Below are 27,520 nucleotides of genomic sequence, written 5' to 3' on the forward strand. Positions count from 1 at the left end.
AAAAAAGATCATTTAAACTACTTTGTAAACAGTTTGTCATATATCTTGCAGAAACATTGACAAAAGGGTAAACAAGCTTTTGTCAGTAACCACATTTATTATTGAATCGGTGTCATTTATTTAATTCAACCAAAACACTTGAGTACAAATGTAATAAAAAAAAACACAATATGAGTACAAATGTAATATAAAGATTATGAAGACTGGAGTATGTGTGCAATCAGGTTTAAAGTGATTTATATTGTTGTATGGCTGTAAAATATGAAAGCATATTTACACCACATCCTGGAAAACTGTATGTAGAGGTGTGATTTCATGTTAAAATGTTTATCCTAGATTTATTTAGAAAATATTCTGTCAGATGTGTAGCAAGAGTGAATTTATTCATCTTTTTGTTGTATTTATAACTGAATTCTGAATATAAACATTTAATATTCAAGAATGCAAATCACATGATTATTTATTAAGTCAATGATGAAATTCAATTAAGAAAGTTTGCTCTATGCACTACATTGAAAGTTATTTTCATGTTTTTTAAACCTCAACTTCTGCAGTTCTCTTTTTGATGGGTATCCTCCAGTTCTGTAATTCCAAAGACAAACTGTCAATTTCTCACTTAATTATTATTTTAAACAAAATAAAATAAGTCAGATTAATCAGTTACAGAATTAGCGTGCTGAATTAACTGGTAAATTACTACCAACCTCCGAGAATTTGGTCAATGCATGTACAAACTCTCTCAGCATCCTCAAAACTGAAGCACATTGGAGGCTTGAATTTGATGACACTGTCCCATGGTCCATCAGTGCTCATAACTATACGCTCCTTTTTCAGCCTGAACAAATCAAAAATGGGCAGTTGCTTATCAGGTAATTGTAGCTAGTTGAGAAATAACGGAAATTTTGTCAGTACCTTCGCACAAGATGTGCTGCTTCTTCTGTTGCTGGTTTTCTGGACGCTTTGTCTTTAACTAGCTCCATACCTATAAACAGTCCAACGCCACTGCAAAAAAGACCAGAAGATATGTCTGCTAATGTTGTTCTTTGAGATAACAGCATGAGCTCAATAAATATTGATTTTCACTACTTACCGCACATCTCCGATGAGTGGATGTCTAGTCTGAAGTTGAAGGAGCAGCTGTTTAAGATGACCTCCGACACGCACAGCATTGCCTCTGAGGTCTTCCTTCTCTAGAACATCCAACACTGCCAGACCAATGGCACAGGATACTGGGTTACCACCAAACTGCATGGGACAAAAAGGTTAAATATTTACTTAAACTCTTCAATTGATGTAAAAGCTACATATATTCTCACAGAAGCATTATGGTTCTCACTGTGTTGAAGTACTCCACACCGTTGGCTGTGAAAGCAGCAGCTATTTCCTCTGTAGTGGCCACACACGCAATAGGATGACCATTGCCTATTGGTTTGCCCATAGTCACAATGTCAGGGCAGAAGTCTTCACCTTGAAGCTGAAAAGCCCAGAAATGACTCCCAACACGACCGAAGCCTGTCTGAATCTCATCTGCCACATAAACTCCTCCTGCTTCATGAACGTATCTGAGGGGAAAAATACAATGTTGCGTGTTACTTAATTCCTGAATAAAGAGTAAAGACACGCAACAAAAATGACCAGGAGACTTACTCTGCTACACTTTTACAATAACCAGTTGGGAAAATGATCTGGCCACCAACACTGGGTAAAGACTCCGCAAAAAAAGATGAAATCTATGGACAAAATTAAAGGGATCATTCACCCAAAAATGTACATTCTGTCATTATTTACTCAACTCATATGACTTTGTCAATTCAATGAAAGTCAGTGGGGTCCAAAACAACACTGGTCACCACTGACTTTTACCTCATGGACAAAAATATTGAGACATATTTAAAATATATTTTTTTGTGTTTCACACAAGAAAAAGTCATATGGATCTGGAATTACATGATGAGAGAGTATTCTTTGGGAGAACTATACCTTTAAGCAGGACAATCAGTATATTTGAGTAAAAACATTAACAACTTTGTTTTTCCTACCTTACCTTGCGGCCTTTCTTGTGTGCCTCTTCAATAAGACTTTTCACAGTGTCTGCATAAGCCTGTCCTGGGTCAGGATGATCTTCTCGGTAGATACCGTGGTAAGTATCAGGAAGAGGTGCCTGTATTTAAGCAAGAATGAATGAAATGTAGCAAAGAGCTGTAATTATTGGTTTAAAAGTTGTTTCTATGTCCTGTACACACCACATGCACCCACTCTTTTTGGCCCTCCAGTTTCCGGAACTTGTACGGGCTGATATCGATGAGTGAGGTGAGATGTCCATGATATGCACTGGAGAGGCAAGTAAAGATGACACAAAAATGAGTCTAATGTAGCTATTTTTTCATTATCTACTGAAATAAGAATCATAACTGTTCACAGTTTCAAACATTTAAAAAGTTAGGTAAACCTTACTGATCTAGCACAATGACATCCTGATGTTGGGTATACTGACGGGCCATTCTCAAGGCAAGATCATTAGCCTCTGATCTTCAGAAGATGACAAAAATCCAAATAAGATTTTGTAGAATAATTAGAGGTTGTGTAAAAAAAAAAGAAAAAGATTTTGTAGAATGTTTCTTTTAAACGGTATAATCAGAGTTACTTACCCTGAGTTGACAAAATAAAAGACACAAAGTTTCTTTGGCAGAGTGGCTGCCAGCCGATCTGCATACAGAACTATATTATCATGGAGGAATCTAGTGTTTGAATTAAGAAGATCCATCTGAGCAGCAGCGGCCTGAGTGATGCTGGGGTGACTGTGTCCCACTGCAAAGACAAAATGTATCAAGTATGTCATCATGATATTTGATACTTCCTCTAAGTGCTCTGTAAAGCCTATTTAAAATTCAGTGGGATGATGACAAGAGCTGATTATGTTTCTAAAATCATATTAAAATTTATCATGGTTTTACTTTTACTACAGTACCATTAACTATGGTATGCAGGCAGAAATGTTGTAGATCTGTTCGGGGATATATTATACAGTTTTATGCAAAAGTTATCAGGGCACCCCTGATAATTATCAGAATTTCAATTTCTATCTTTTGAGGTTCCCATGTAGCTACTTTCCCTATAGAGATCTAGGAGAACCACAACTAGCAATCAGCTACCTTAAATATCATTATGATTAGTTGCACTTGTGTTTGCAGGGTTAAGGTTCATTGAATCAATCAAATCCATTTTGTGTTGGAATCAATCAGCATTAAGTGACTAGATATTTAAATCCACACAACTGAGAAGGTGCCAAACACAGCCTATTTTTCACTTTCGATTTTAATTCACACAATGCAATACTGCTACACTTAGAATTTCTGTCTGAAAAACGTAACATTATCCAGCTTTCTCTAGAAACTAAATAGCATATCACTACGATCTTGTCTTATAAAGAAAAAGCACATTATTATTCATTTATTTAGAACCATAGATATATATGGCAGAGTCTTAACTTTGATGAAGAATATCTCTTTGGTTTTGAGATTTTAGTCTTTACAATTTCAGGGATATTATCCATGCACAATCAGCTTGTAACACTCCAAAGAGAAAGGAAAACTTGAAATCGCATCATATGACCCCTTTAAAGCCACTTCACTAATTTGTGAAGCTCAATTATCTTTTGCTGCACATCAGAAATATATTCTTTGGTTTTTCTCATTGCCATGGCTGGATAATTTCATGTTCATAATCACCCTGGAGTGCTCAAAATTGTGAATATGAATGCGAATATACTTCAGAGATATTTTACACAAGAATTTCTAGGGGTGCCAATAATTGTGTCCAATGTGTATGAGAAAAACATTTATTTCATAATGATATTTCCCCCCATTTTAAATTCTTATTATCCAATGAAAGGTTAGATTTTTGTGAATTAACAAGATGCAGATAAATTTTCACAGCCTTTTTTGACCATATTTACCAAGGGTGCCCATATTTTTGGCCATGACTGTATAATATATATTAAATGGGTCCTATTATGCTCTCTTACAAAGCCTTGATTTTGTTTTGGGGGGTGTTAATTTTTTTTATTTGATTATTTTTTTACATAATTTACTTTATTACAATACCTCTCTCCCCAGCCTGGGACAAAAGGCTCGATTAGTTCCGGGTTTGATGAAGGCCCGCCTTCCGAAAAAACAAAATGTGTTGTGATTGGTTAGCTGTCCCAGTGCGTAGTGAATGGCGAACAGCTTTAGATGGTATTTCAGTACTGCCCCGCCCCTTGCCAAAACAGCTACAGTGGTGTGAAAAAGTGTTGGCCCCCTTCCTGATTTTTTATTTTATTGCATGTTTGTCACACTTTAATGTTTCAGATCATCAAACAAATTTAAATATTAATCAAAGATAACACAAGTAAACACAACATGCAGTTTTTAAGTGAAGGGTTATTTTTATGAAGGGAAAATAAAATTCAAACCCACATGGCTCTGTGTGAAAAAGTGTTTGCCCCAAATGGTATTTTTTAATACGATTTTTTAAAAACTAAATATCTCCCTTTGGAGTGGACTTTGAGATTTGTAACTTTGTAGATCTTGTTATGCCCAAACATACACACTACACACTGACTAAAATTCAAAAAGTGAAAAAGCACAATAGGACCCCTTTAATATATTATGACACTTTTATATAACTATGTGAAACTGTAAAATATAGGTATCTATATACTGCAGCATGTATGTCAAAATGTCCTTACCATGTTGAACATTACTAATGCAGTCTAAGTATTTCATGCCATTCTCATCATATAAATATTGACCCCGTGCTCTCACTATTTTCACGGGATCATGGGAGAAAAAGAGTCTGCAGGACTGCCTGAAAATACAACAGAAAGAGTATTTAATCTGAACAACAGTTTAATAAAGTGTATTTATCAAATCAAAAACAACAGCAGGCCTTATAAAAGCGCGACGTGTAATATTTGATCCAACTTACCCAATCAGCTTCCTGCGCATTTGCAAAGTCTCATCTTTATGAAAAACTTCCAGAGCCATTCCAACGATACGATTTCGTTGTCTGCTACACTTGACTGTTTACAGCCTAGAGAGACCTGACAAGACTTTGAACTGCATAAAAGAAAAAAAGAGAAAGATAATAAAACAAAAACAAACTGCAGGCTATGTCTCGTCCACTGCTGATGACGTCACGCGCAGCGTCGCTTCTGGACTGTTGGACTGGACTGGATCACAACGGATTTTCCACATTTCAACGCGAAACTTGGTATGGCATGCATCTGCGTTGATATATTTCAACGTACTTATGCTATTTAATGTATTATTTACTTTACATTGCCTTGAGTTGCTGTGTTTTAGGAACATTACCAGCCCGCTGTCAGTTACTAAGCGTGTTGCTAGTTACTCAGCTAGCTTAAGACACCTGACAGTTAGCAAGGGGATCTGCCAGTGTCTTTGACAGCTATCAAGCTCCTCTTTATCTAGGTTTACATTCATTGCACATCTTTTGAGACGTCTTAGTGTCTGTCTGTTGTAGTCTGATTCACTGCTGCAATTATATGACACGTATGTGTAGCAAGTTAGCATACTTGACAATAATTTGCAGTCATGATGGTTATTGTGAGGTCATTATTAATGTGTTGTGCTTTCCTGTTGCTTGAACATGACTCAGAGGTGAATTAATCAATTCATATTCATTTATGACTCAGAGGAGTAAATAAATCCTTATAGTGAGTCATCTTGCACTTAAGTGTACAGTGGTTTTCTAGATGGACTCTGATTTACCTAGATGGATCTTGGCTGGTCTTGGGACTTGGATTAGATACTAGCTCTAATTCACACATTTTTCCCTACAGGCTGTGAAAACACCTGTTGATGGAGGACTTGCTCCAGGGAAATGACAGACCAGGGCAATAACAATCAGAACATCTCGCAAAACCCCTTCGCAGCACTCTTCAGTTCCCTCGCTGACGCAAAACAGTTTGCATCTGGCCAAAAGCAAAGGCGTCAAGCTGAGCAACAATGTAAGGTTTTGGTAATAAGCAGCACTCTAGTTGCAGGATGGCATTTATTTAATGGCACTTTGTAATTGTTTTTCCCTACAGCTGTAGATTCAGGAGAGAGCCAGTCTGAGTCAGACAACTCTGTTTCTGACAGCATCGATGATAATGATGACTCAGTGGCAGAGATCAGCCGAGCTTTCCGCTCACGACAGGAGCTCTGCGAGCAGCTCAACGTCAACCACATGATTCAGAGGATCTTTCTCATCACTCTGGACAACAGTGAGTGTTTAACACCCACTGCAGTGTTTCCTCTATTATTTTTTCCAGCTGTGGTTGCAGGACTATTTCCCATGGACCACGCCCCCTCCCCACCCAAGAATCACGTGCACTCAGAATTTTATTTATTTGAAATAAAAAGGACAAGTACATAGTAAATAATAAAATTTAAATAATAAATAAATTAATGACAATCAATAGCACAAACAAAAATAATAAGATACAAATTAAATTAAAATTAACAGTACTTTTAAAAAAAATTCAGTGAGGTCTGAATATAATATATAGGTACTGAATTACAACAGAAACTTAATAATCTATTCAAGTATAAAATAACACTGGATAGTCTTCACTGTATAAATAGGCAGTAATAGCAGACAGCAGCAGGTTTATTTAGGCTGCTGTCTCTTTAAGACCTCATGCACAGATCTAATATACTGTTACACAGGGCTCTACACATACTTTTCTTTTTAGGAGCGCTTGTCCAACTAATTAAAAAAAATTTAGGAGCACCTTCTGATCAATAATAAAAAATTATCCTTCCTAATATGAGGTGATATTTGACTCCTTAAAGTGATTTACAGGGGCATTTTTCTTTTTACCTTTGTAATGCCATTTTTCTAATTTAATTAAAAGTATGTCATCTTTTGTAAATTCAAAAAAATATATTTAAAAAAAATATAATTAAAACAATGTAATAAGTAGAATAAGACAAATAAGTTACCAATCATATGAAATTAGTATTAATAAAAAATGTTGTACTACAGAGGTGGCAGTGGCAGAAGAACACAAAAGTGGCTTGTAGGTACATTTTCAGACGTTTACTAATGTGGCATGAGTGTAATTTAATTCATAAATTCATGTTGCAATTAATATTTTAAATATACCATTTTGAATATAGAAATTAGGGGTGGGAGAAAAAATTGATTCACCGAACTATCGCGATTCTTTTAAAAACGATTTAAAAATCGATTGGTTTACCTCAGACTCTATTTTTTATTTTATTTTTCCTTATGGGAGGAAAATATATATTTCAGTAGCCTAATTTCTCTCGCTGTTATATCATTGGGTAATTATACTGTATATAGCCTAAATTGTGGGCCTGGCACTGGAACTGCTTTTTGGTAATCGCTTTTTAGTTTCACTTTCACTTTTGAGATTCATGATCGCACATACTCTGTTTATACTATGGAGCAGCAGTACTTACACGTTTTACAAGATCAGATGTTTGTCAGTTGTGCTCAGGATCTGCAAATCATTCGCCATCGTCTCAAGCTGGTCGCACACTGGATGAGAAGCCGTGTCGCGCCACGTCTTTGCATTGTTTTGAATCGTTGCTAGGCACCGCAAACAGACGCCGAATGGCACTGCCGGTGTGCATACGCTCATAGAAAATGTTTGAATTTTAAAGATGTGGCGTGACACTGCTCTTCTCGTAGTGTGTTACCAGCTTCAGTCATCCCTCCTTACTCTGTCTGTTTATGTGGTAAGTGAAATTTTATGTACTGTAACAGGCAATTGTTATTTGTTTTCCTTGCTTTTCTGAATACAGATTTACGCTTCGGGCACACCCCCTAACTCCACCCCCGCCCCCGCATGTCATCGTCCATCACGATGTTTCACTGCAGACATCGCCCTATGCTAATTTTGTAGACATCGCCCAACCCTAGGCGTGGTGTATGCCGGAAAGTAGGGATCGATAATAAAGAGCAACAATAAGCACAACTCTGCCTCTTTTATGTTTTAATGAGCAACAATAGCCATTATAAAAGTATAAGTACAAAGTCTAAGAGGCTTATATAAGAGGAAATAAAGACAAGCAAACAATTCAGTCAAACGTATGCTACAAAGTCAGCGCTGTAAGTTACTATGGTAAAGTTCAAAATAAATATAAAGTTCAACTTTGTGCTCAGTCAAAATTATATGACCAGGAATAAATAATAGATTCATGAGACCACGAATGCCTGTTAAATATACACAAAACTAATTGTATCTCATGTTTAATCACTACAGAAACATCAGAGCCAGCGGCAAATGTCGGAAGGACTAGCTGAGCGTAAGGCTGCTCGAGGCGGATACATGAGCACTGAGCGTCTGATGATCGCAAATTTTCAAATAGGCACTATATATTTATACATAAACCGCAGATTTGAGTTTTAAACAACTACATTCTCGCCTGAAAAACTCTTAAAACTACAATTCATGACACAATAACAGTAATATTTTGAAAATTACGCAGGTTTTTGGGCAATGACGTTTCACAAGTCCACAAGAATGCATATTGAGAAATGGCTATTGTCTGTGTGAAAATTTAAAATTTCAAAATACACTGTTATATTATTTTGTGTTTGCACACTCTGATGTAATAAGCCGAGCATAGCAGAGCGGAACGAGTGAAGGAGAAGCTTTATCCCCTTGTATCAGGCAAAAGTGACGATTCAATAAACCAATCAACTTCTTCAGTGAGTTTAGCTCCACCCTTTTGGTACCCTTTTCTGTGCTAGGTACCCCAATGAAAGGGTACCAAAAAAGTTGTACGGTATGGTTTGCTATTTTGGTACCATTCACAACTTCTGACAATGGAAACGGACATAATTGCATACCGTACTGTACCGAACCGTTCCGCTCAGTGGAAACGAGCCATATGATGCCACTGAGACGCTGCAGCCATGGCGGCGATGAGTTTTGGTGTGGCGGCCCGCCACTGCTGAATGAATGTAGCGGAAACACTGTACTGGTTATGAAAACTGTCTGTTTACTGACTGTGAATGGTTTTAACTCAAAACATATAGTTTCTTATATGATCAGGGATCATAAATATACACTACCGGTCAAAAGTTTGGAGTCAGTAAAATGTTTATAAATGTTTTGAAAGAAGTATCTTATGGTCATCAAAGTTGCACTTATTTGATCAGACTACATTAATACTGTAAAATATTATTGCAATTTGAAATAACTATTCAAATAACTTCGATTTGAATATATTTTAAAATGTATTTTATTCCTGTGATGGCAAAGCTGAATTTTCAACATCACAAGATCCTTAATAATTCATTCTAATAAACTGATTTAATGCTCAAGAAATATCTTATTATTATCAATGTTGAAAAAAGTTGTGCTGCTGCTTAATATATTTGTATAAACCATGGTAAAGAGCAATATTTATTTGAAATAGCAATCTATTGTAAAATTATAATTGTCTTTACTGTCATTCTGTCACTAACACATGCAGAAAACACAAATATTGTATTAATTATAATTATAATAAATGCACAACATATACAGTGGGGGAAATAAGTATTCAACACTTGAACAAAGTTTTTATTAAACACATTTCCAGTGCAGCAATTCACATGAGATTTTGACCAGATGTTGGTATTAACTCTACACAGATAAAGAAATCATAAAATTACAATCCATAAAAACGTTATATTTAATAAAGTGAAATAGGAGAAGAAAAAAGTATTGAACACACAAAGAAAAGCAGTACACCAAGGCAAGACAACAGCTGATTTCACTAATTAGTTCAACCTCCTATTTGTGCAAATTATAATCAGCCAGGTTATTGCAGGTTAATCAGTTAGAAAAAGTCTTACCCACCTCTGAATGCAACTATACAAACATCTCATGATGGGTAGAGGCAAAGAGCTGTCCCAAGACCTTCGCAACAAGATTGTTGTGTTGCATAAAGATGGTAGTGGTTACAGACGGATTTCACAACTCCTAAATGTTCCTGTAAGCACCATTGGGTCCATTATATGCAAGTGGAAAGAAAAAAACTCCACCATCAACCTGCCACGCAAAGGAGCTCGTCGGAAGATTTCTGATCAAGGAGTCAGAAGGTTAATCAGAAGAGTAATCCAAGAGCCAAGGACCACTCTGAAAGAGCTACAGAGAGACTTGGAAGCAGCAGGTACAGTTGTCACAGAGAAAACTATAGGCAATGCACTCCACCGCCACGGCTTCCATGCACGCTCACCTTGGAAGGCTCCATTTTTGAAGAAAAGGCATGTTGAAGCTCGTTTGATGTTTGCTACAAAACATTTGGACAACCCTGTGAATTACTGGGAGAATGTAGTCTGGTCAGACAAGACAAAAATTTTTGGCAATAATACCACACGCCATGTTTGGAGGAGAAATGGCTCTGCGTATGACCCTACAAATAAACAGTGAAGTTTGGAGGTGGAAGCATCATGGTATGGGGCTGTTTTTCTTCTCATGGTACAGGCAGAATCCATGTTATTGAAGGGAAGATGAATGGAGCCATGTACCGGGAAATTCTTGAGGTGAATCTGTTACCATTCGTCAGGATGATGAGGATGAGACATGGATGGACATTCCAGCAGGACAATGATCCAAAACATACTGCAAAGGAGACTCGGAATTGGTTCCAGAAGAAGAAAATAAAGTTGTTGGAATGGCCCAGTCAATCACCAGACTTAAATCCAATAGAGAATTTATGGAAGGAACTGAAGATCAAGATTCACAAGAGGGCTCCGCGGAACATTCAAGATTTGAAGACAGTCTGTTTAGAAGAATGGACCAAAATCCCACCTGCGCACTGTGAACGATTAGTTTGTTCATACAGGAACCATCTTTAAGCTGTTATTGCAAACAAAGGCTTTTCCACCAAGGATTAAGTATAATCTCAGTTAGTGTGTTCAATACTTTTTTCCAGTGTCATTTCACTTTTTTATGGATTGTAATATTCAATATTTTTTCTCTGTGTAGATGTCTTGAGTTAATACCAACATCTGGTCAAAATTTCATGTGAATTGCTGCACTGGAAATGTGTTTAATAAAAAAATTGTTCAAGTGTTGAATACTTATTTCCCCCACTGTAAATAAGAGTTTAGAGGAGCCAACAACAGCATTTAACATAGTATGACTTTATTTATTTTATCCTACTTTGTTTTGCATCTGCCTAATTTAGCTAGCTTTTCATATTAGCTTATATTGGTTTCATATGATTGGATGCAAAACATTTTCTCCTTCCTTTTAAAAATCTTTTTTTTATTTTATTAATGCTGGCAAGATGGGGTTTTAACAAAAGCTGGCTGTCCATGAAATATATAAACATGATTTTAACATTTTTTTTGGTGCTACATGATTAGAGAAAAAATAATTAGTCTATCTGTGGGTGGGAATAAGAAAAAAAAAAATGCTGAAGTACGGTCTGTAGTTCGGTTTCATTCCTCCTGACCGCCAGAGGCGGTGCTTAAGCACTAGTGGATTATTGCAGCGCCAGCTCGATAGGTTGAGATAATATACAAAAAAGGTCACGTGGTGACGTAGGCTGAGCCTTGAGTATAATAGACACACTAGCTCAGCCTTCGGCCTCTTTCACTTTCTCGCTTGTCTGTGATGGGTCGATTTTTGCTCTGTCAAGTGCAGCTTAACAGAGCAGCGAATTATCGTAGTCGCAAGCTGTGACAGCACGCTCTTAGGAGTTTTTTTCGAATTGTCGACTGAATTGGTGAGTTTGTTTGCTTTATTGGATATATTGTTGATATATTGATAACACTCGGTGCTTCTCGGTTCTATCCGGTGGGCAGTGTTACCGATCAATTACTGACGGTTCCCCGCCGAGTTTTTAGAATTTTTCTGTTCTCTTACACAAAATTTTGAAACACTTTGTGCCACTCGGTGCTATTCGGTGGCTAGTGTTTTTTTCCTTGTTGGTACAGTGACGGTTCCCCGCTTTTATCACTTTATAGACGGATTCTGTGAAACGGCTTGTGCTTCTCGGTGCTATCCGGAGGCTGTGTTTCGCCACCTTTATACGTTGGCGGTTCCCCACTAACCTTATCTCTAAATAAGGATTTTGTGAAACACCAAGTGCTTCTCGGGTCTATCTGGTGGGCTAGTGTTTTTCAACGCTGATAGATTGATTATTCCCTGCTATTTTCCAAGCAGTTTCCGATACGTTGAGCTCCTCCATGCAATCCGACAGCCAGTTGTCAAGTGTATATTTTTTTGTATCTCGTCGTTTTGCCTTATTGAGGTGGCCATGGCTCACGGTTCTATTGCTACTGGATTCGCAAAAACATGTAAGCTGTGCCCTAATACTCTTCTACCTGACGATGGTCACAATGTTTGTCCGTCCTGCTTGGGAAAACAGCATTTGAGAGAGGCTCTAACGGACCCATGTCTGCACTGTAGCCTTTTACCCATGTCAGAGAGATGACTCCCTCTTGCCGAGTTAGACCCCAAGTCCACAGTAGGACTTGGAGGAACGGAGCAGCAACCCGTCTCAAGGAATCGAAAACAAACGTGGTGCATCTACGGCTGCCGGTGCTATCTAAGAAGGCAACATCAAGGAACGAGCAAGTAGATACAGCTTCTCTTTCTAAGACAGTTGCTGTCATTTCTTCCGAGATGTCAGAGATAAAACACCTTCTTCAGACGCTCCAGTCTGTTATGCCTCCCTCACCTGAAGCTATCACACAGGCAGATGGAGAGGGTTCTAGGGAAATGGATGACGAACCTTTCAGTTCTTCTTCTCCTCCATCTCGCACTGACTTTGACGTGATCTCTACAAGTGCATCTGACTTGCTGCACAATCTTCCCCCCCAGGAGAATACAGTTTTTTCAGCTGCAGGGGGCTCTAGTGGTGATTCGATGAACTCAGGACTGACTCATCCTACGTGGATGATACCCTAACTGTACTCCAGATGGTGGTTGCTCGTTTGGGTCTGGATAACCCGCCACTGCAACCAGCCAAGTGCAACGTCTTTTTTAGGCAGCCTTCAGCTGGGTCTAACTTTGCTATGCCACCATGCAAGGATTTTGTTGCAGAATTTTCAAACTCCCTAACAGGGTGTAGTACACCTAAATGGCGGCCAAAGACTGCCCGCACACTGGCATCTATGGTGGATGCAGATAGCATTAGGGTTGGCCGTGCTCCAGAAATTGAGCAACCAACCAACTCGTCAGTTGACTCAGGCTCAGCGCACTCCTGTTTTTAAGGTGCCGGGCATTCAAACTCAACATCGTTTTGCAGCACAGGAGCAACGATTCCGTCAGCGTCCTACACAACAATCTCAGGGGTTACAGAGGCCTCGTGCTACTGAGGACACTCGTGGTTTTCGACCTTATCAGCGGCAGTCGCCAGGGGGTCCACGTCAGCGCCCCCCCCCCCACTGCCGTTAAAAGCCGCACCCCAAAGCTTGAAGGCACTGGGCCGGTGGTCGATCATTTCTCAAGTCTACACATGCAGTACTGGAGGGAGATTACAGTAGATACATGGGTTTGGACTACAATGAGCAGGGGGTATACTCTGCAGTTTCGACGCCGGCCCCCAAAATTTTCAAGGATTGTCTGTACAGTTATAAGGGATCCAGTTCATTCAGAAGCTCTCTCTCAAGAAATCTGTTCGCTGCTAGAGAAGGGAGCCATAGAAAGAGTTCATCCCCACTTTCAAAGGGACGGTTTTTACTCCACTTACTTCCTCGTTTCAAAGAAGGATGGCGGTTTTCGTCCAGTTCTAGACTTGAGGCATCTAAACGTTTTCCTGAAAATTCTTCCCTTTCCGATGTTACGTGCAGCCGACGTTCTTCGGTCAGTAAACAGGGAAGATTGGTTCACAAGCATCGATTTGAAAGATGCTTACTTTCATGTTCCGATTGCTCCTCAGCACAGGAAGTTTCTTCGATTCAGCTTCAAGAACCAGACCTACCAATTCAGGGTCCTGCCATTTGGCCTGTCTCTGGTCCCTCTGGTGCATGACTGCAGCTCTGTGGTCCAGAGGGATGTGAATTACCTAGACGACTGGCTGCTGTGTTCACCCACAAAACAAGAAGCTGTCTGTGACACCAGGATGCTTTTGGAACATGTGCATAAGCTTGGTCTTGCAGTCAACAAGGCAAAGAGATGTCTGAATCCAGTGCAAACAATAACTTACATTGGAATGACACTGGACTCCCGTGTAATGTTGGCCACCCTCTCACATGCTCAAGTGGGCAGTATTCTGCAGCTCCTTGCCCGTTTTCACCTGGGTGCAAGCTTGCCGTACAAGACTGTTACAACTCTTGGGGATGCTGACCGCCGCCACTTCGGTGATTCCACTCGGCTTACTTCACCTCTGGCCTCTGCAGCGGTGGAACAATAGTTTGCAGTTGAGTCCTGTAAGACATCTTCAACGGCTGATCGTTGTCTCGCGCAGTTGTATCCAGACATTGATACCGTGGAATCGCCGGGAGTTTATGATGTCAGGTGTTCCTCTAGGGGTCATTCCTTCTCGGCGAGAGGTCGACACGACCGATGCTTCCCTCTTCGGGTGGGGGGCGTCATGGAATCACAGGGGTGTTTGTGGCCGGTGGTCTACTGGAATTGCGTGTGGTTTTCCTAGCCCTGCAGCATTTTTTGCCAGTTCTGTCAGGCCGTCATGTCCTCATTCGGTCCGACAACACCTCGACAGTTTTTCACCTGAACCATCAAGGTGGAACAAAGTCCCTTAAGTCTCTGCATCTTACCCACAAGATACTCACATGGTCTCTTCCACAACTAGCATCGTTGAGGGCAGTTCACCTCCCGGGATCGAGAAATCAGATAGCAGATGCTCTATCGAGGGATCTTCTGCAACCAGGGGAATGGAGGCTTCACCAGGATGTGGTGCAGAGAATATGGGAACAGTTTGGCAAAGCAGAAGTGGATCTTTTTGCAACAGAGGCAAGCACTCACTGTCGCTTGTGGTTTGCAAGAACAGAGACATCCAGCCCATTGGGGCAGGATGCTCTGTCTCACGAGTGGCCAAACTGCCTGCTTTATGCCTTTCCTCCTCTTCTGCTTCTGTGGGACACATTATACTGGATATCTCTGTGCAACCACAGAGTGTTGCTGGTAGCACCTCGATGGCCTTGGTTCCCCATGCTTCTGTCTCTGTTGGTGGGCAGGCCATGGCAGCTTCCGTTTCGGAAGGATCTGTTATCACAGATGAACAGCGCGGTATGGCATCCGGATCCGGCCCGTCTGCAGCTTTGGGTTTGGCCTCTGGGGCCAACTGTTTCTTAAAAGATTGTGAGCCCACTGTTGTTCATACCATAATTAGTGCTAGAGCTGCATCCACACGTCAACTCTATGCAGCTCGTTGGAGGATTTTCTCATTGTGGTGCAAGGAGCGTGGGTTAGATCCTGTACGCTGTGAAGTTCCTGGAGTTCTTAGTTTTTTACAGCATCTTTTGGATTCAGGCAAAGCAGCCTCCACACTGAAAGTATATGTTGCGGCCATTTCTGCGCATCATATTCCGGTTAAGGGTTCTTATCTTGGTACTCATAATCTCGTGTGCAGTTTTTTGAAGGGTGCAAGACGGCTGAGACCAGCTCGTAACCCCCATTTTCCTGGATGGGATTTGCAACTTGTTCTTGATTTTGTTTGTCTGCCACCATTTGAGGCTTTTCCGACAGCTGACCTAAAATGGATACCTTTAAAGACTGCTTTTTTTGTTGGCAATTGCATCTGCTAAGTGTGTAAGTGAATTACATGCATTGTCCGTCAGTGATTTATGCATGTGTTGGTTACCGGATGATTCTGGTGTTGTGTTCAGACCAAATTCTTCTTTTCTACCTAAAGTTCTGCTTCCGCAGTTTATAAATCAGTCAATCAGTTTAGCGGCTTTTCAGTCAGCACCACAGTCAGACAATTTAGGGGATCACCCTCTGTGTCCTGTGCGAGCCCTGAAGGGATATGTGAATGCTACTGTTTATTTTAGGAGCACAGATCAGCTTTTTGTTTGTTATGGTGGTGCAAGGAAAGGGATCGCTGTTTCAAAGCAGAGATTGTCAAATTGGATTGATGAGGTTATCTCTTTGGCATACAAGCAGGCCCAAAAACCATTGTCGGAGGTTATCTCTTGTCATTCCACAAGGGCTGTGTCTACATCTTGGGCTGCTTTCAGAGGAGTCTCTGGCAGATATCTGTGCTGCTGCTACTTGGGCTTCCCCGTGTACTTTTCCCCCTTCTACAAGCTCAACGTTGCTGCCCCTCATGCTGTCAGTTCAGCAGTCCTTCAGGAGCAACCTTGAACTTTTGTCAGGTGAGTGGCATTCCTCATGACTATGTTGGTGGGAGTCATCCACTAGTGCTTAAGCACCACATCTGGTGGTCAGGAGGAATGAAACGGAACGCTAGTTACGTATTTAACTGTGGTTAAGGCTAGCTAGTGTGTCTATTATACTCGAGGCTCAGCCTACGTCACCACGTGACCTTTTTGGTATACTATCTTGACCTATTGAGCTGGCGCTGCGATAATCCACTAGTGCTTAAGCACCACCTCTGGTGGTCATCCAGAATTCACAGAACCACAGTTACATACGTAACTAGCGTTTTCACAGAAAGCTTATGCAGAAGTCTTTTGCTGACAAAATAGACGTTTTCTGAGAAATAAATATGGATATCTTGGTGCAGGTATCACAGAAAAATAATACTTTGTTCATTTACTTACAGTGGGGCAAATAATTATTTGATACACTGCCGATTTGTCAAGTTTTCCCACTCACAAAGAATGGAGAGATCTGTAATTTTCATCGTAGGTACACCTCAACTGTGAGAGACAGAATATAAAAAAAACAAATCCAGAAAATCACATTTTATGATTTTTGAATAATTAATTTCCATTTTATTGCATGAAATAAGTATTTGATACAATAGAAAAATAGAACTTAATATTTGGGACAGAAACCTTTGTTTACAATTACAGAGGTCAGACGTTTCCTGTAGTTCTTGACCAGGTTTGCACACCCTGCAGCAGGGATTTTGGCCCACTCCTCTATACAGGTCTTCTCCAGATCTTTCAGGTTTTGAGGCTGTCGCTGGGCAACACGGCGTTTCAACTCCCTCCATAGATTTTCTATTGGGTTCAGGTCTGGAGACTGGCTAGGCCACTCCAGGACCTTGAAATGCTTCTTACGGAGCTACTCCTTAGTTGCCCTTGCTGTGTGTTTGGGGTCATTGTCATGCTGGAAGACCCAGCCACGACCCATCTTCAGTGCTCTTACTGAGGGTTGTTGCCCAAAATCTCGCGATACATAGCCCCATCCATCCTCCCCTCAATACGGTGCAGTCGTCCTGTCCGCTTTGCAGAAAAGCACCCCCAAAGCATGATGTTTCCACCCCCATGCTTCACGGTTGGGATGGTGTTCTTGGGATTGTACTCATCCTTCTTCTTCCTCCAAACACGGAGAGTGAAGTTTATACCAAAAAGTTATATTTTGGTCTCATATGACCACATGACCTTCTCCCATGCCTCTTCTGGATCATCTAAATGGTCTTTGGCAATCTTCAGACAGGCCTGGACATGTGCTGGCTTGAGCAGGGGGACCTTACGCGCTGCAGGATTTTAATCCATGACGGTGTTAGTGTGTTACTAATGGTAACCGTTGAGACTGTGGTCCCAGCTCTCTTCAGGTCATTGACCAGGTCCTCCCGTGTAGTTCTAGGCTGATCCCTCACCTTTCTCAGGATCATCGATACTCCACGAGACGAGATCTTGCATGGAGCCCCAGTCCGAGGGATATTGACAGTCATCTTGAATATCTTCCATATCTTCCATCGTGTACCTACGATGAAAATTACAGATCACTCCATTCTTTGTAAGTGGGAAAACTTGAAAAATCGGCTGTGAATCAAATACTTATTTGACCCACTGTATACTACCAAACATTGTAAAGCTGGTTGATAAATTTTGATAATCAGCAAATTTACCCTTTAAGTTGTACTATTAGTTGCGTTTAGCATTGCTTTTACCCTTCTGTCCATGACCCTAGCAGAAGAGACTTGACACATTTTTGGGTATGATAACCTACCAGCTGAGAACTTTTTTGAGATACTTTCCATAATTAATCCATTTCATGTGTATGATGAAGTGTATTTCTGGATAGTTTGGAAAGAAATTAATATTAGATTGTAGATGACAGATGTCTCCATGATCTCAGTTTAGGTGATCCTATCACGATGACATGCATTTTCCAGGCAGTGCTGCAGATGACCTCATCCACTGCAGTTTGGCCCATTACATCATTTTTGTTTCTCTCATTTGTGTCTTTATCTTTATCCTCCACATCGATCTACTGTCCATCCCACTGGTCTGTTTGCTATTCAAATCTTTATCACAGTTTGCATCAGTTGTGCTAAAAGGAAAGTTTTGAAAATGTGATATCTGAGCCCCCTGTATCCCTAAATTCTAAACTACTTTTCAAAAGTTTGAGGACAGGTATTATTCAGCAAGGACGCATGAAAGTGATCAAAAGTGTCAGTAAAGACATTTATAATGTTACAAAAGATTTCCATTCCATAAGTTTCTATTGATCAAAGAATCCTGAAAAACGTATCATGCTTTCAAACTAAATTAATGAAAGGAACGTTCACCCAAAATGAAAAATCTGTCATAATTTACTTAGCCTTATGTTGCACCAAATCTGTATGACTTTCTTTCTTCTGTGGAATACAAAAGACTAACTGTTTTTCTTTTGGTTACTATTGACTTCCATTGTGTTGGGAAAAACAATCAAAAATATTGAAATATCTTCTTTTATGTACCACAGACGAAATAACATAAGGGGGAGTAAATGATGGCAGAATTTTATTTTGGGGTGAACCTACCCTTATACTGTACCTACCCTTGTTTTTTAACATTGATAATAAAATCAGCATATTGGAATGATTTCTGAATGATAATGTGACACTGAAGACTGGAGTGATCGTTACTGAAAATTCAGCTTTGCCATCTCAGGAATAAATTACATTTTAAAATATATTAAAATGGTTACTTTAAAGTGCAATAATATTTCACATTATTACAGTTTTTATTTTTTATTTATTAAAATTATTAGTTTTTATTTATTTTAATCAAATAAATGCAGGCTCAATGAGCATAAGACGTTTCTTTCAAAAATATAGAAACGTTTGCACTGTAGTGAATGTGTGTTCATATTCATAACCTGCACTAAGAATGCGTTTATTGTTGTATTAAAATAATATCTTTCCAGGTGACCCCAGTCTAAGAGGTGGTAATGGCATCCCACCACGCTGTGTATACCTTGAGGAAATTGCCGCTGATCTTGATGGCCAGGACTGGCTTAACATGGACACCATAGAACAGGTACATGCTAGTGTGTCATTCTTTTCCAGATTTGCATAACACCAGATAAGTTGTATACACACCTTGGCACTTGTATGATTTGAACTTTGAAAAACAATAATACTCCTTATTTGCTCCTCCAGGCTTTGTTCAGCAGGCTGCTTTTGCAAGAGCCGGGAAACCATCTCATTTATATGACCTCCTGCAGTGTAGTGAATCTCTCCGCAGATCGTGATGCAGGAGAGAAATGTGCCATACCGTATCTTTACGCCTGCTACCGTAGAGCTAAAGAGGAGGTATTTTCTGCAGACTCTATATTTTGTCGGCCTGTTCGGTTGTGCCAAAAGAATGAAATATGACTGCTTATTGCACTGTTTATTTGCTTGATTGCTTTGTTTGTGCTTAATTTAATGTGTTAATGTTCTTCAAATCAACACAGATCACTAAAGTCCCAGAGAAGCTGTTATCTTATGCTGTACACTGCAAAAATTTGACTGTCTCCAATGCCCGCACTGTTCTGCTGACCCCAGAGATCTACATTAGTCAGAACGTGTATGAACAGCTTCTGGACCTGTTGCTGGAGGCTGTGAGAGGAGCCCGTAAGTGTCACATTTGTGGTCATATGATATGTTTGAAGGTCCTGAACTAATTCCATGTGTTTGACTTTGTTTGTGATCTCTGCAGAGTTTGAGGAAGTTGTGGAGTTTTTGGAGGAGGTTATCGCTAGTCTGTTGGCTGACCAAGAGGTGCGGACCTTCGGGGAGGTTATGGTGCCAGTGTTTGATATTTTCCAAGGCCGGGTCAAAGACTTAGACCTTTGTCAGCTGCTGCTGTATTCCTACCTGGAAATTCTTCTGTACTTCAGTCGGCAAAAGGATATTTCTAAGGTTCGGATCCAATGCTCATTAATGCTAACGTCAGTGCAGTTTCTTTCATATAGATCAAACATTTTTTGGATGATAATATTCTGATCCTAGGTTTTAATGGAGTATATTCAGCCCAAAGATCCTAACAGTGGGATTCAGTATCAGAAAACGCTTCTGGGAGCAATCCTGAATATTTCTTGTATGTTGAAAACCCCTGGTGTGGTTGAGAACCATGGCTTTTTCCTCAATCCTTCTCGTTCCAGCCCACAGGAAATGAAGGTTCAAGAGTCAAATATACACCAGGTGAGCACAAAATTAAAAAAAGCATGGTTTTCAAGCTTGATTACATGAAGCCAGCCATTTATTCCCTTTCATTTCTTGTCTCCCCCTTTGCTAGTTTATGGGGCAGTTTCATGATAAGCTGCATCAGATCCTGAAAAACTTGCTTCAGCAGTCCAGCGAGACGCGCCACCTGCTGCTCTCGTGGCTGGGTGGCTGCCTGCAGGCCAACATGGGGCGGGCAAAAATCTGGGCAAACCAGATGCCCGAGATATTTTTCCAAATGTACGCTTCGGATGCTTTCTTCTTAAATCTGGGCGCTGCACTGCTCAAACTCTGCCAACCGTTTTCTCGACCCTACTCGCCCAAACTCCTGACCTTTAACCCCACGTACTGCTTGCTTAAGGAGCTGAGTGAGGAAGAGCGACGTAACAGAAATGTGCACGCAAGAGGTGACTGGCCTGTACTCCACCTACCAGACACTACCTTTCATTTTTTTTTAGAAATAATAATCTAAACTCTAAAATATACCTAACCCTACAGGTCTGGACAAGGAAACGTGTCTGATACCTGTACCCTCTCAACAAACTGTTGAATTTGCCCAATCATACAGCCTTCTCACAGAAAATCTCATCCTTACACAGCTTACCATGCACCTGGGCTTCCATAGGTAATACTTCATTACGAAAGAGCCATGACACTCATATGTTTAAGTATATTTATGCATTTATTGATCAAAAATACAGTAAAATGAAATAACTGGTTTTTTTTTTAATGTAATTTATTCCTGTAATGGCAAAGCTGAATTTTCAGCAGCCATTACTCCAGTATTCGGTGTCACATGATCTTTAAAAAATCATTCTAATATTCTGATTTGGTGATTAAGAAATATTTATTTTTATTATCAATGTTGAAAACAGTTGTGCTGCTTATATTTTTGTGGAAAAAAAATTAATGAATAGAAACTTCAAAAGAAGAGCATTTATTTGAAATAGAAATCTATTGTAACAATGTAAATGTCTTTACCATCTCAATTTAATGATCAATTTAATGTATTCTTGCTCAGTATTCATAACTCACAAGGTATCAGTTTGAATCAGTCTGACAAAACATTTGCTGACTGAACTCTCTAAAGGCTTTGTCAGAATAGTTACTGAATGAAAATCTCATTTAAATTAAATATATAAAACATGAAAATAGGTACAAAAATAGTATTATTGTTTAATAGTTTTTTCTTTTAATGTATGTAGTTAGGACCAGTTATGGGGGTGTAGTGATGAACCCAGCTGCATTATGTGGGAAGCACTGGTTTGCAGAAAATAAACATATGCTTTAATGGTATTTGTTTGTCAGACTTCATGATCAGATGGTGAAGATGAATCAGTCTCTACACCGGCTGCAGGGGACGTGGCGGGACACGCAGCTCAGTGGAGGCCCAGCAGCAGCAGAGCTACGGGAACAGTTTGAACGCCTCATGACAGTCTATCTCTCTACCAAGGCTGCTACCACGCAGCCCGCCATGCTACAAAACTGCCTCAACCTCCAAGCCTCCTGTGCCGCCCTGCTGGTTCAGCTCAGCCTGGGCAACCAGGGGCCTGAGCACATCCCTCTCACCTTTCCCTTACCTGCACTAGAGAACAGCCTGCTATGCTTTGTGCCAGGTATCCCCCTACGTTTTTGTGTTCCTTTTCAGTAAACAAGCTCGTTTCCACCACTGAATTAAAAATAAATAAATAAAAAAGCAATTCTGACTTATTTTCCCTCTCAATTCTGAGTTTATATCTCATAATTCTGACTTTTTTTTTCTTGTTAGCTCACAGTTGAGAGTTTATACCTTGAAATTGAGAGGAAAAAAGTCCTCACGCAATTGCCTTTTTTATTTTTTATTCTGTGGCAGAAACAAAAAATGTCAGCTGTAAACAGAATTCAGAGGGGGAAAAAAGAGGCAAAATTGTGAGGAAAAAAGTCTAAATTGAGATATAAACTTAGAATTGCAAGAATTGAGATAAACAGTCACAATTACCCGTTTTATTTATATACCTAAGTGGGCTGCAATTTTTTTTTTAAAAACACCAATCTCTTGACTTTCACAGAATTCTTTGCCGAAAACATGGGCGATTTCTTCATATTCCTCCGCCGCTTTGCTGATGAGGTGTTGGAGTCCTCGGCAGAAAGCTTAGAACATGTCCTGACCTTCATCACTGTGTTCATGGGCAATATTGATAGGTGTGAGCCGGAGTAATGCTGAGTTTCTCGCGCTTTTTTTTTTTTTTGCATTCCATGTGGCTTGTTGTTTACTCTAGGTTATTTACTCACAGAATGAAGAATCCTCATTTGCGGGCAAAGCTGGCAGAGGTTCTTGAAGCTGTGATGCCCCATATGGAGACTCTGTCACCTGGTGCTGTCCAGCCCATCATGTTCCAGCGCCAAAGGGTGTTCAGCACATATCGGCATGCACCCCAACTTGCTGAAGCCCTCATTACAGTGTTTGTGGATATAGAGTTCACTGGTCAGTTTCTGGAGTTTTTTTTTCTGTTGTTAATTTAATTGTAACATGCTATATTAGATTTTGTCAATGGCTTGTTTCTCAGGTGATCCTCATCAGTTTGAGCAGAAGTTTAATTACAGACGACCAATGTATGCCATTCTGAAGTACATGTGGGGAGAAGAGAGCTACAGGGAGAGCATTAAGGTGAGAGCCAAACAGATGTTTTAATATTATAAATAATATTTAGGTTGCTTTGAAATTTTGTTCATCCCTTGCATGCAATTTCACACACATCTTGTTTCGTCTCAGCATCTTGCTGATTATGCATCTGAAAATCTTGAAGCCATGAATCCACCACTCTTCCTGAGGTTTCTCAATCTCCTCATGAACGATGCCATCTTCTTACTTGACGAGGCTATACAGGTACTTGTCTGCCTAGGCAGATTGCTTTTGTTTTATGCAAATCCCAACTATTTATACTGGTAACACATTTTGTTTGTTCAATTTAGCTTGGTTATTCAATTACATTAACATATTAACCAAGCCAATAGGCCAAACAAGCCAAATGGTAAATAGTTGATATCAGGAATATTTAATTGACTGATTAAAGATGTGACACTCACAGGTGCATCTGTTCCTTCCAGTACTTAAGTAAGATCAAAATCCTCCAGCTGGAGAGGGATCGGGGGGAGTGGGACAGTCTGGCCCCTGACGCCCGCAGAGAGAAAGAATCTAGTCTGCAGATGTTTGGACAGCTGGGTCGCTTCCACAACATCATGTCAAATGACACCATTGGCACCTTGGCTTTCCTCACATCTGGTAAGAGATGCGAAAGAAACCAAATGCACTAAAATATTAACACATCACATATTTTTTTTTATTGGTTATAAACTATCTGACCAATTTAGAGCTGAACAGAAGGGTTATTGAGGGTTATTAAGGGTTAATGATTATTGAGTGAAACACTTGGCTTTAAGTGTACTAGGAAATACAAAATGACACTATAACTCAGACTTTTCATGTACTTTTCATTTTCCCCCTCCAGAAATAAAAGGTCTTTTTGTTCATCCCTTTCTTGCTGAGAGGATCATCTCCATGCTCAACTACTTTTTACAGCACCTGGTAGGCCCCAAGATGGGTGCCCTAAAGGTGAAAGACTTCAGTGAATTCGACTTCAAACCCCAGCAGCTGGTGTCGGACATCTGTACTATTTACCTAAACCTGGGGTAGGCTCTTTGAGTATATATTTATTTCTTTATTTTTTAAAGAATAATATTAACTGTTATGGATGCTGTTTTGGCCACAGAGATGAAGAAAATTTCTGCGCCACTGTCCCAAAAGATGGAAGGTCATATTCACCCACTCTGTTCTGCCAAACTGTCCGCGTACTCAAGAAAATCAACAAGCCTGGCGACATGATTGTATCTTTCAGTCTTTTAGCAGATAAAATTAAGGTTAATTTAATCTATGCATATACACACCTTTTTCAGAAAGTCATGGGTGTTTCAGTGTTTATGGTAACCTTGCTGTGTGTCTTTCAGTCACTTGCAGACAGGCATCAGCAAGAAGAGGAGACTTACTCTGATGCTCCAGATGAATTTCTGGATCCCATCATGTCTACCTTGATGCTTGATCCGGTGCTGCTACCTTCTTCAAACGTCACAGTAGACCGTTCAACAATAGCACGACACTTACTAAGGTGAGACGTGTATCAGGATTATTGTAGTAAACTAAAATTAAACCCAATAAAAAAACATTTTCATTACTTCAAAATGAATTTAATAACTATTCCAGCTAGCTTTGTCATTTTATTTTAGTTAATTTAGTAATTTTATTTACTTGATGTACTAAAATAACTAATACAGAAATAAAAATGTATAAAAACTATATATGCATATTAAAAAACACAAAATTACTCAAACTTTAAAATTAAAACAAAAAATATATACATGTTTACAACATTATTTGATACTGGTTATTTTGGATACTGGGTATTATTAAAAACTATTATAGTATTTATTAACTTTTTGAATTAAGTTTTATATTTTAATTTTAGGTTAAGTTTAGTTTTTTGGTTTGTAATTTTTATTCGTATTTGGTCTTGTAAATAATTCTATATATCTTTCATTCTTATTCCAGGTTTAGTCAGTTTAGAACTTAAACTTATTTTAGCTGCCAAGGCAACATTTTTCAATTTTTTTGTAAAAGTTTTGTATTTTATTTTACACTTTACAGACAACAGTTGTAATAGTTTTAGTTAACAGTAACGACACTGTTATTTGATTAGGTAAAAGTCTTAAAAGCAGTGTTGGTTTTGTCTTTTTTGTTCTAGCGACCAAACAGACCCTTTCAACCGCAGTCCGCTCACCATGGACCAGATCAGGCCCAATGAAGAGCTCAGGCAACAGATCATGAAGTGGCTTGCTGATCATAAGCAAAGCAACCAGCAAATGGGACCCAGTGGCTAAACCACATCACTCCCTTCCCCAGCACCCAGGCATGCTCTGTATGACTAAGCCAGTCAGATGTTTCTGGCCTCTCTCATACCGCTTTGAAACAAGAACATTTAACCACATTCGGAGGAGCACGCCTGCATTCATGGTGTTGGTGTGCTCCTCAAAGGTCAAATGCAAATCTCCATATCACTGTAGCATATTCGGCTATCTGTTCTTTCAAACTCCTCAGAGGTCTGAGGTCTCCGCAGACAGAACTCAATAACCAGAGTCACATTTTCTGTTACATTTTGCCTTGCAAAGATGTTCACTGTGGGAAATGAAACTCAGGCTTATAGACAGATGACAGCATACATGAGGTTTGCTTACCTGTTCAGTGCATTTGCCCTATCTCTGACGCATATGCATGCAATATTTTAAATGCATAATTTATTTGTTCACTTTTTAAGTTCAGAATAATATAAGAATATTTAAGTAAGAATATAAGCAGCTTACCTCATTTGATACTAAGGAGGAGGAGTTGTGGCCTCATTTGATATTAAGGAGGGAGTTGGGGCAGTATTGATTAAAATATCAAAGCAAACCAATGTTGGCTTCAAAAGAGATTAAACTAAATTTTGCTAACATCAGCATTATATACCACAGAGTTTCATTTTTTATAGTTGTACCTATTGGTTTTAAAGACATCTGTGTTCCATAACGCAGCAGTAACACGTTGAATTATTTGTGTAATGGTCGGTATCTTTACCATTTGTCAAAAATGTTTTTGCTCATTACAGACATTTTATGCTTAAAGCTCAAGAAGCATTTGCTGTAACATGCACTTTTTTGAGACTCATTAAGAATATTGAGCTCTTGTTGAAATGTTAGGAAATACCCCTGCACACTTTACAAGAATCCATTGTGTCTTTTAACAGTGCAATATGTCCTAAGTAATGACTTCTTTGACTTCTGAGTCAGCCTTATGACCTCCTCTCATGCAGAGTGACATCATGTCTCTTGTTAACAGTTGCAAAACTGCATGCTCTGGGTGGATGGACCTTGCTACTGACATTTGTCTTAAAAGTTGACATTGATAAGACACTGTCCAATCACTGCTTTTGGTTGTGAGAGAGTTGCATTAGATTGACCTGTCAAGTGGTGTAGGGTATATCTGCATTTTGATTTTCACTGAATTGTTTATTTCAGTGAGTGTTAGTTGGTTTTAACTCTTTATTCCCTCATATTTTCAAGACCTCACCCAATCAATAAACCTGACCCCAGGGATTCTCAAAGCAAACTAAATGCTTTAGAGCCTATTGAGATATTTCTCTGTTAGATTGTGCATTTGCTCACTCATTTGTCTCTTTTAATTGAATTTGTTTTTAATAAAATTTGAGTTAATATCATTATGGACAGTAGTGAGATAATGTACATGCTAACATGTCTCTCTTGAATATAGAACAACCAGACTTTCTACATTGGTCTTAGATTAATGATTCTGCTAATTAACTAAAATCTATCTGCTGCAAATAACAGCATGCTTTCTTGATGTTAATTTTATTTTTGTTGGAAACTTTTTATTAAATTGTATATTAAGTGTGCTAATGGATTTATTGCACAATATTGGATAAATCAATGCATTGTAATTAAAATTTCTAAAATGAAAAGCAGTGATGTGTAATTTTTTTTAATCTTTTTAAAAGTTTTTGTAAATATTAAGTCAAAAGCGTCCATGGATTTATTGTAATTTTGTGTTTGTTTAGAAATAACTATACATAGGCTATATATAAGTGTTGCGAGATGCAAACTTGGACATTAGAAATTTCATAAGATTTCTTAGTTAAAGCTGCAGTCTGTATTTGTATTTTTTGGTTAAAAATTATCTATAATCAATTATTGAGCAAGTAATTAACCAATCAGTTTTCAAAACTATCTTCTTATCTTCGTCAGATAACCTTAAGCTTGTAATGATGTTTTCTAATTCGAGTGGTTGGGGTCGGTTTCTGTGGGAAAAACGAGTTTGCCGCGGCCTTCCTCTTTGCATCATTACGTCACGTCTGAAAGAAGGACATAAAGAAGGAGTCCCGGCTAGTGTGGGTGTCCCGAGTTCG

General features: G+C 39.2%; 2 protein-coding genes across 2 annotated transcripts; one reads left to right on the forward strand and one right to left on the reverse strand.

The window, feature by feature from the left end:
* Window positions 1–81: 81 nt before the first annotated feature.
* On the reverse strand, window positions 82–5,190 carry LOC306854443 (5-phosphohydroxy-L-lysine phospho-lyase-like). Its single transcript, XM_079392432.1, has 12 exons — window positions 4,969–5,190; window positions 4,730–4,848; window positions 2,649–2,808; window positions 2,455–2,529; window positions 2,244–2,331; window positions 2,045–2,161; window positions 1,648–1,730; window positions 1,337–1,562; window positions 1,091–1,245; window positions 913–1,002; window positions 705–835; window positions 82–582 (listed from the first exon to the last, which is right to left on the reverse strand). Exons 1-12 carry the CDS (start codon window positions 5,025–5,027, stop codon window positions 542–544), a joined length of 1,344 nt encoding a protein of 447 aa, XP_079248558.1. The 5' UTR covers window positions 5,028–5,190; the 3' UTR covers window positions 82–541.
* LOC306854431 (ubiquitin conjugation factor E4 A-like) lies at window positions 5,164–27,066 on the forward strand. Its single transcript, XM_079392408.1, has 20 exons — window positions 5,164–5,253; window positions 5,843–6,010; window positions 6,092–6,268; window positions 19,250–19,362; window positions 19,485–19,637; window positions 19,781–19,940; window positions 20,026–20,228; window positions 20,319–20,510; window positions 20,605–20,938; window positions 21,030–21,156; window positions 21,840–22,147; window positions 22,580–22,712; window positions 22,805–22,995; window positions 23,078–23,178; window positions 23,284–23,397; window positions 23,619–23,793; window positions 24,020–24,200; window positions 24,281–24,428; window positions 24,516–24,673; window positions 25,307–27,066. The coding sequence occupies exons 2-20, from the start codon at window positions 5,884–5,886 to the stop codon at window positions 25,440–25,442; spliced, it is 3,231 nt and encodes a 1,076-aa protein (XP_079248534.1). The 5' UTR covers window positions 5,164–5,253; window positions 5,843–5,883; the 3' UTR covers window positions 25,443–27,066.
* The last annotated feature ends 454 nt before the right edge of the window (window positions 27,067–27,520 follow it).

The sequence above is a fragment of the Barbus barbus genome, assembly GCF_936440315.1.
Source record: "Barbus barbus genome assembly, chromosome: 34".
In the NCBI taxonomy this organism is placed as follows: domain Eukaryota; kingdom Metazoa; phylum Chordata; class Actinopteri; order Cypriniformes; family Cyprinidae; genus Barbus; species Barbus barbus.

Coding starts and splice junctions, on each gene's coding strand:
- LOC306854443 (XM_079392432.1), bottom strand. CDS start 5,027: ATGGCTCTGGAAGTTTTTCATAAAGATGAGACTTTGCAAATGCGCAGG. Junction 4,849..4,968: donor ATGCGCAGGAAGCTGATTGG/GTAAGTTGGATC, acceptor TTGTATTTTCAG/GCAGTCCTGCAGACTCTTTT. Junction 1,563..1,647: donor TATTGTAAAAGTGTAGCAGA/GTAAGTCTCCTG, acceptor TTTTCCCCTCAG/ATACGTTCATGAAGCAGGAG.
- LOC306854431 (XM_079392408.1), top strand. CDS start 5,884: ATGACAGACCAGGGCAATAACAATCAGAACATCTCGCAAAACCCCTTC. Junction 22,148..22,579: donor CCTGCTATGCTTTGTGCCAG/GTATCCCCCTAC, acceptor TGACTTTCACAG/AATTCTTTGCCGAAAACATG. Junction 24,201..24,280: donor ACTATTTACCTAAACCTGGG/GTAGGCTCTTTG, acceptor TTTTGGCCACAG/AGATGAAGAAAATTTCTGCG.